This window comes from Peromyscus maniculatus, chromosome 8 (assembly GCF_049852395.1).
Source record: "Peromyscus maniculatus bairdii isolate BWxNUB_F1_BW_parent chromosome 8, HU_Pman_BW_mat_3.1, whole genome shotgun sequence".
NCBI lineage: Eukaryota > Metazoa > Chordata > Mammalia > Rodentia > Cricetidae > Peromyscus > Peromyscus maniculatus.
The window spans coordinates 106,712,057-106,720,862 of NC_134859.1; the positions used below are offsets into that span (position 1 = coordinate 106,712,057).

At 55.5% G+C, this 8,806-nt stretch overlaps 1 protein-coding gene across 1 annotated transcript; it reads left to right on the top strand.

Annotated features, from left to right (window-relative positions):
- The first annotated feature begins 223 nt into the window (after nt 1-223).
- On the top strand, nt 224-3,738 carry Enpp7 (ectonucleotide pyrophosphatase/phosphodiesterase 7). The gene is made up of 5 exons (XM_006990278.2): nt 224-467; nt 761-906; nt 2,079-2,705; nt 3,218-3,437; nt 3,659-3,738. Exons 1-5 carry the CDS (start codon nt 224-226, stop codon nt 3,736-3,738), a joined length of 1,317 nt encoding a protein of 438 aa, XP_006990340.2.
- Nucleotides 3,739-8,806: the final 5,068 nt, after the last annotated feature.

The following is an 8,806-nucleotide window of genomic DNA, read 5'->3' on the forward strand; positions in this document are numbered from 1 at the left end:
TTCCATCAGAAGGACCCTGGAGGATGAAGGGAGAGGGAGGGAGGAGGCAGGGGACTCCATTAGAGATAGAAGCCATCCCAGGCTCACACCCCTCACGTGCAAAGTCTAGGCTGGTGACAGCCTGTCTCTGGAGATGCATGGGATAAAAGGTCTGGCTGACCCTGGGACTTTGCTCCACTCCTGGCCTGAGCTGTCTGTGCACCTGTTCATCCAAGAGCCCATCATGGGACACTCAGCTGTCCTCCTCGCCGTGGCTCTGGCCATCCTCCTGGCCTGCGGGACTGGGGCTCCAGTCCAAAGGCAGCGCAAGTTACTCCTTGTATCCTTTGATGGCTTCCGCTGGAACTATGACCAAGATGTGGACACCCCTAACCTGGACGCCATGGCTCAAGAAGGGGTAAAGGCTCGATACATGACTCCTGCCTTTGTGACCATGACCAGCCCTTGCCACTTTACGATCGTCACTGGTGAGTGTCAGCCTCAGGATGGGGCAATGGAAGGAGCCTGAGATGTTGGGTGGCAAATGGGAGGCACCCTGGGCAAAAGTGAGAGGTCATTGCTTTGAGGAGGGGGCCTCCAGTGGGATCCAGAGCCCAGACAACAGCCCTTTAGGAGTCTTCTTTGGTGGCACCTGGTCAAGGGCTTGTTCCACAGCTGTCCCATGGGGGTGTGCTGTAGGACCTTCAGGTGACTGTGGGCTCCCAAAGTCTCTTCCCTGGGCTTGCTCCACACATGCCCTGCACCTCTGCTCCCCTCTCAGGCAGATACATCGAGAACCATGGGGTCGTCCACAACATGTTCTACAACACCACCACCAAGGTGAGGTGGCCTTACCACACCACGCTCGGTATCCAGAGGTGGTGGGACAACGGCAGCATACCCATCTGGATCACAGCCCAGAGGCAGGTAAGATGGCCCTGCCCACGGGGAAACTGGGGCCATGTTGGGGGATCCACAGCAGACTCACGCATCCCTGCCTCCTGGGATAGAAGGCTGCTGAGTGAGCTCCTGATGACCATGCAGGCTCAGCTATGGTCTCAAGGGAGACCGGGACTGAGGGCGTAGCAGGGTTGGCAGAGGGCTTGCCTGACATGCATGAAGCTCTGGGTTCTAGCCTCAGCCCTGCAGAAAGCCAGGTGTGGTGGGGCACACCTGCAGGAGGATCAGGAGTTCAAGGTCATCCTTGGCTACATAATGAGTCTGAGTCCAATCTAAGATATGCAAGACCCTATCGATGAAGGAAGGAGAGAAGGAGGAGGGAGAAAGGGAGGGGGAGAGAGGGAGGAGGGAAGGGAAGAGGGAGAGGAGGGCTGGGGAGGGAGGCAGGCCATGCCCTCAGGCCCTTTGGCTCTGAAGAGGAGGATCACCTTCACACTGGGTAGCTAACTCAATAAGGAAGTGCTGAGCAAAGAGCCTTTATCTGGTTCCAGTCCAACACTGGGCATTTGGACGCTAAAGATTAAACAGGCAGGTGCAGTGTGAGACCAGGAATCACCCCAATTTGCAACGCCCCAGGGGATTTTTCAAGTGAGGCTTCTAGTCAGCCAGGTCAAAGGGAGGATTTCCAGGAAGGCAGGAACAACCCTCAGCCCGCGGCCCATGTTTCCACTTGCACCTGAGTGAGAGACTCCGGTTATGTGGCACTTGGAGGAACCAAAAAACCAAGGGAGAACTCAGCCTGCCCTGCTGCTCCATCCAGAGGCAGGAATGAGGGAACCGGGCAGGAGCAACTGACAGGAACCACGGGCTCGTGAAAACAGGGGGCTGGAGACAGACAGAATGGGAAGCAAGGATTTGTGGGTCTGTGGATGAGCAGGTGGATGGATGGGGTGGACAGAGGAGAAGACATTGAAGGAGGCCAGGAAACAGCTGAGGCATGTGGGGACATTTCCCATGCACAGTCTCAGTTTGTGCTCGACGACACTGGGTGCTTGTCCCCTGGACGAATTGTCCCTTTCCCTGCCCTGTGAAATAAGACCGACCTAGAAAACAAAAGGCCTCGAGGCAGTGGGCAAAGCGGATGAGGGGCCCAGAGAGAAGCCGGCAGCTCGTGGAGCTTATGCTACCTTATCCTGCAGGGCTTAAAAACCGGCTCCTTCTTCTACCCTGGCGGGAACGTCACCTACCAAGGAGAGGCCGTGACAATGAGCAGAAAGGAAGGCATCTTCCACAATTACAAAAACGAGACTGAGTGGAGGGAAAACGTGGACACCGTGATGAAGTGGTTCACGGAGGAGGGTGCGGCCCTGGTCACTCTCTACTTCGGGGAGCCAGACTCCACCGGCCACAAATACGGCCCTGAGTCCCAGGAGAGGAAGGATATGGTCAAACAGGTGGACAGGACTGTGGGCTATCTCCGGGACAGCATCACGCGCCACCGCCTCACAGACAGCCTCGACCTGATCATCACATCCGACCACGGCATGACAACAGTCCACCAGAAAGCCAGCGACCTAGTCGAGTTCCACAAATTCCCCAACTTCACCTTCCAGGACATCGAGTTTGAGCTGTTAGACTACGGGCCCAATGGGATGCTGATCCCCAAGGAAGGGATGCTGGAGAAGGTGTACAGTGTCCTCAAGGATGCCCACCCCAGGCTGCATGTGTACAAGAAGGAAGACTTCCCCAAGAGCTTCCACTACGCCAACAACTCCAGGATCACATCCCTGCTCATGTACAGTGACCTTGGCTACGTCATCCACGGGGTCAGTGGGCCGCTGCAGGGCTTGTGGGTGGCACCTTGATTCTATCTACCCCCTAGTGGCTGTCAGCCACCCAAGGGACACACTCAGCACTGTGCAACAAGGGTGTGTGTTGTACGTGTGTGTGTGCACTTAGGATAAAGTGTGGGGATCCCAGGCTCATGGGGCAGGGGGGGAGGGGCGCGGGGAGAGACAGGAAATAGAGCCCACACCCCATCCCATAAGCAGCACATATGGGCATGCACCCTGAACCGTGAACTCAGGCTGACATCTCTACCCCATTCAGTGTTGGTAGGGCCTCCATGTAGTCCACAGTTATTCACCGAGGCTCCATCTTTGGGGTCTCAGAATTCAGAGGAGTCTAGAAGCTGTCTAACCACACAATGTAAATTTTTCCTAAAGTCATCCACCCACACAGGTGCCAACCCATTGGGGAGCAGGGAAAGGTTGAGAAGGAGGTGCTGGGGACAGTGTGGCCCTCACTAACGAACAAGAACCCTTGCCCCTCCCTGCAGAGAATTAATGTCCAGTTCAACAAGGGTGAACATGGTTTCGACAACCAAGACATGGATATGAAGACCATCTTCCGTGCTGTGGGTCCAAGTTTCAAGTCAGGCCTAGAGGTGGAGCCCTTTGAGAGTGTCCACGTGTATGAGCTCATGTGCCAGCTGCTGGGCATTGTGCCAGAGCCCAACGATGGGCATCCTGGCACCCTGCAACCCATGCTCCGATCAGGTGAGGCGGGGACACCCCTCCTCTGGGGTCCATGCTGGCATGAACACACCTGGGAGCTTGCAAGCCTGCAACCAGGCCACTGCACACACCCCAGTGGGGTTGTGGAGAGAGAAGCCTGTGGGCTCATGGGGACAACTGGGGCCCCTGGTCCCCCATAAGCCTGTGGATTTGAGATACAATCCTCTCTCTCCTTCTCTCACTGGACCTCCTGTCTTTCCTAGGGTCTGCTCTCCCACTCAGCGGTCAGCTCCACTTGATGATGGTGTTGATGGGGATCCTAATGGTTCTGGTCAATACATAATGCCCCACTCAGTCAAGTTCAGAGGCCCAGAAGGCAGAGGTGGTTCCTGTTTCTCAGCTTGAAGTCTCCTCCCCCGCAGGCCACCTCCCACCTCCCAGCTCCCTGCCCTCCCCCTCCCCTCCCCCACTTCACCCACTCCTACCTCCAGCCCAGCAGCCAGAATACAGCTTCTGGACTCCACCCCACTAGTGATGCCAACCAGCCTGGCAGCCAGAGAACTGCTCTTGAGGTCCCTTCCAGCACAGGCTTGGAGGACAACTCTGCAAAGCAGACAGGCTATCAGATCCCACCACAACCCTGCCGCCTTCTAGATGCCTCCACCTAGAGTCAGCACCACTCCTTCCTGCCACCATCCCGAGTTCCTGTGGAGAGGACCTCAGCCCTCACAGTGAGCTGGTTTGAGGAGAACTGCGAGACTAGCTGGTTCCAGAATGCCCCAGGAACCAGCCTCACTCTGACGACATCTCAGCATGACAAGTGACAAGACCACCCTGTTTCTCTGTCCCATGCAGCCCAACCGTTGGCCAGAGCAGAAGAAAGTCATTCAGTTCTTCTAGAAACACAGAACAGGAGCCTACTCAACGCCAGGCTGGTGGGGCTGGGGCTCAGGAACACACAGTGAACATGACAGTCCAGGCTGGGCTGTGGCTCTGGGGTGGAGCCCCTAGCCACATGCACAGGTCCTGGGCTCATCCTAGGAACCATAAGAAAAAGAAAGGAAGAAAAGGAAAAGTGGTCCTGTTTGTAACTTGGGGCCACAAGAAGGGACAGTGGTCACCAGCCCATGCCAGTGCCCATGGAGATGATGGCAGAACGGGGATGTCCTCGGGCAGAGGCAGGGGAGGGCTGCATTTAGGGTCCCTAAACCTGAGAGAGGCCTCTCTGGGGTGGGGGTGTACCTGGGGTGAGAGGCTAAGAGATCGCCATGCCCAGCACAAGGTGAAACAGGGGATCCCAGGCACACAGGGTTTGGCAAGATTCTGAAAGTGAAAGGAGCCAGTGGGTTGGAAAGCTATGTGCAAGATGACGCCTGTGTGCAAGATGCTTGTGTGCAAGGGAGGGTGTGTGCAAGATGCCTGTGTGCAAGATGCCTATGTGCAAGATGCCTGTGTGCAAGATGCTTGTGTGCAAGGGAGGGTGTGTGCAAGATTCCTGTTTGCAAGGGAGGGTGTGTGCAAGATGCTTGTGTGCAAGGGAGGGTGTGTGCAAGATTCCTGTTTGCAAGGGAGGGTGTGTGAAGGGTTGAGCACCCAAGGGAAACTACGGTGGGTGGAGTAGGACTTTGATCCAGAGTGAAGCACAAAACCAGTGAGGAGGTTAAGTCAATCCAGAGTCCAAGCAAGACACCAATCCAGGGCCAGGCAAGACACCAATCCAGGGCCAGGGAAGACTCTCAACCCAGGGCCAGGCAAGACACCAATCCAGGGCCAGGGAAGACTCTCAACCCAGGGCCAGACAAGACACTCAGTCCAGGGCCAGAGAAGACACCAACCCAGGGCCAGACAAGACACTCAAGCAGGCAAGGGTAGATAGAGGTGCTGTAAGGATGACAAGATGAGGACTCCTTCAGGAGGCTGGGCATTCAGAATGGAAACAGATCCTGGGTGCAGGGGATAAGAAAAGACAGCAGAAGGGTGGCCTGAGATTTGGGTCCCACAGTGGGCAGAGGCACTCTCAATGCAAAGATGCTGGAAGGGCAGAGGCCCCAGGTCGTTCTGATCCAGATCCATCTTCCAGGCCTGTGAGGCATCCACTTGAAGCCATAGCAGAAGAACACTGTGTACCCAGGACCCTGACACCCACTGTGACTTGGGCTGGCAGTTCACACATAAGACTCATCAGGAGAGCAATGGCTTGTCAGACCATGGGACCAGATTAGAGTCCCTTGCCAGAGGGCAAAGACGAGGAGACATGGGGACCAGTCTCTCACTGAGAAGACAGGACCAGCATATAGGTGGGAGGTGAGGAATGCTGGATCCAGACAGGACCCCAAAGAGCTTCTCACTCAACTCCCTCGTAGAGGTAAGAATGCTGAAGACAGCGCCCTCAGCTGACTAATCCCAGCACACCAGCGACAGAGCGAAGTCTACATGCGGTCATTTCCGAACCTGCTTCCAGGTTCTGGTCCCCACACAGGCAGGGAGGTGATGACATCCCACCGTGCCAGAGTGTGCAGAACACACTCACAGCCTTGTTCTTTCTTCTGCATGCCAAGGAGTGGGCACCACAGACATCAAACTCTCAGTCAAGGAGACTAAAGCAAAACAGATTAGGCGGTTTGCGTCCACAGAGGACTTTTCCCCTTAGGAGATGGTCGTGCAGTCTGTCTGCGAAACCACTCCCTAGATAAAAAGAAAGGAGCCAAGGTGCAGACATGTAGCGCCTGCCCACTCTTGAGGTGTGAATTCTCCCACGTGGCCGGCGGCTGCCAACACGAGATCACTTCAGGGAGGCGCTGGCATCAGGGTGCAGACTCAGCGCAGAGCTAAACGAAGTGTCTTTCCGCCACTTTCTTCTCCAAGGGTTCCACCCACACACTTGTCACTGGGAAAGGCGTGTCACCCCAAATATGGCAGCCCTCGTCTGCCTCTGGATAGAGTCTGACAGAAGACTAGCAGGCTGCATCTCCTCTCCATCCTGAGGTCTGTGCACTCCAGAGCCAGGCCTGGAGAAGTGTTCCCTTCCCACTCACCCTCCAGCAGAAGCGGGGTCTAGACCAACCTTTTAATATCACAATACAACAGCTTCACAGGTAATTAAGTTACCAAAAATAATCACAAACAAACCTCGTGTTTTACGTATGTTTATGGTTCTGGGTTGAGCAGCAGTCATCACTGTCCTGGATGCATGCAGTTCATGGGGTCACAGATTGGACGCCTAGTCTAGAGTCTCCATAACCACCACCACCCCCAAACAACCTGCGTGTATTTGCCTGGATCCTCCAGGATCCACCTGGGAGTCACGAGAGCCAGGAACTTTCCCAGTTGGCTCCCCTCCGACCTCATCTCTGCGTCATCTCCTCCCCAGACCTGTCTCTCCTGTGCCAAAACATGATACCTGTTTTTCCAAGAGGCTTCTCGAAGCTTTCTCTTTGGCTGCAAGCAGGCTGTCAAACTCTTCACTAGACAGGCATGGACCCAGCCTCCCCAGATTACCAATGCCCCTCTCTCTCTTTCTCTCTCTCTCTCTCTCTCTCTCTCTCTCTCTCTCTCTCTCTCTCTCTCTCTCTCCCTCCCTCCCTCCCTCCCTCCCTCCCTCCCTCCCTCCCTCCCTCATGGTGTCAGCTCACAAGTACACATTATTGACTGGAAATAAGACCACCTACCCAGGTTTACCACTCTAAACCAACTACCAGCACCTCAACCCCCTCCCTCCCACAAAGCCCTCCCCTGGAGACAGCGCTGCCCCTGGGGCCACATGGGGGCATGCCCGAGCCCTGTAGGGCTGAGCCTGGGCAGGGCAGGGTACTGGACGGTGGAGGGCACTCTGTTCCCTGGTGCTCTGGTCTTCTGTCTCTCCAGAGCATCTGCAACTTTGGGCTTCTGACATCTGCCACAAGAGGGCATTGTCCAGCAAAGCACCCTGGGAATAGGGCGCAAATCCCATTACTGACACCCAGACGTTGCAACAGTTGCAGGAGCCAATGTGGGGAGAGGAATCCATAAGGGTGTATCATAAATAGCTAAGTCCTTAAGACAGTGGCCAAACACAGCAGAAGAGGTTCATTCTTGCTGCAAGGTAGGCCCCTTTGGCTGGCCATGCCGATCCTGGCACAAGGGTGATCTTTGCACTAAAAGAGGAAAAGGAATGAGGAGGCCCTTTGTGAGCTGACAGGGAGCTAGTGTGGTCCGTGGGCCACAGCGCTCAGCAAAAACATACAAGGTGGGAAGCGCAAACAGAGCCAGGGTGACTGGCTGGGGCGCAGGGCTGGGTGACCAGGGCCTGCAGCGGGAGACCTATTCATTCTCCGTATTGAGAGCTGTGTCTGGGGGGCATGGGCTTGATAGTCAAACCTGTCCAAGCCTGGCCCCCAACAGGCAAGCTCCCCTAGGCCTGGCTTCCTGGCTGGAGCTGATTCTCTGTATGTGAGCATAAGAACTGACCACTACCCAAGGGAAGACAGTGCCCAGGTCGGCACTCAATGTGATGTAGACAGGGGACGTCACCATCCTGCAGAGGGCCTGTGATGGACAGGCCCAACTCCCTCCAGAATGACTCCCAGTGTGACTGTGCCAGATACACTCCTCAGGTGACCAACTGTGAGGCTGGAGGCTGTCCCCGTCCCCGATCTGCTTCTGTGTTGGCTTTAACTTCTGTACCTGGGACGCGGCCTGACCTATCCTCCAGAGCTCCCTGCCTGGAGGCCTGGAACTGACAGCAATCACTTAGGTCTGTTCTGGAGAAGACTAAACACACACACACACACACACACACACACACACACACACACACCAGCTCTGGCTCCAGCCCTGCCCTACACAGGCTTCACTCCAGTCTCAGACCCTGGGAGCCGCCCTCGCTGGATGGAGATCTGGTAGAGCTGACTGACATTCCCTTATCTTACTCCTGAGGGTTCCTCCCTGCAGAACTAAGCTTCTCCTGTGGGAAACAGAGCTGAGGCACATACGGAATTGCCCAGAACAACTCCTCGGTGCCGGGCAAGTTGCCAATTTCCTGTGGGTCTTAACTCTCTCATCTGTAAAATCAGGGATCGTAACCCAGAAAGGCAGCACATGCCTGTAATTCTAGCTCTCAGGAGGCTGAGGCAGGAGGATGGCAAGTTTGAAACCAGTCTTGTTTGCACAGCAAGACCCCATCTCAAATAAACAAGCAAACAAGACCCCATCTCAAATAAACAAGCAAACAAGCCTCACTGTGGCCATGGTGATGAGAGTTAGAATCCACAAACATGTTTCCTAAGAGACGGGATGACAGATGCCAAAACAGTGAGGAGGTCCCTACCCTCCTTCCCCTCCAGGAAGCCTGCTTGTTTGTGAAGCAGGGTTTCTGGCTCCTCCTCCTGAGCCAAGCATCTGCCCTTCACAGGTCCCAGCTCCCCCACACACAC

Excerpts from the sequence above, each read along its gene's own strand:
- Enpp7 (XM_006990278.2), top strand. The coding sequence starts at position 224 with ATGGGACACTCAGCTGTCCTCCTCGCCGTGGCTCTGGCCATCCTCCTG. Across the intron at positions 2,706-3,217 it reads TTGGCTACGTCATCCACGGG|AGAATTAATGTCCAGTTCAA; the intron begins GTCAGTGGGCCG and ends CCCTCCCTGCAG. Across the intron at positions 3,438-3,658 it reads GCAACCCATGCTCCGATCAG|GGTCTGCTCTCCCACTCAGC; the intron begins GTGAGGCGGGGA and ends TGTCTTTCCTAG.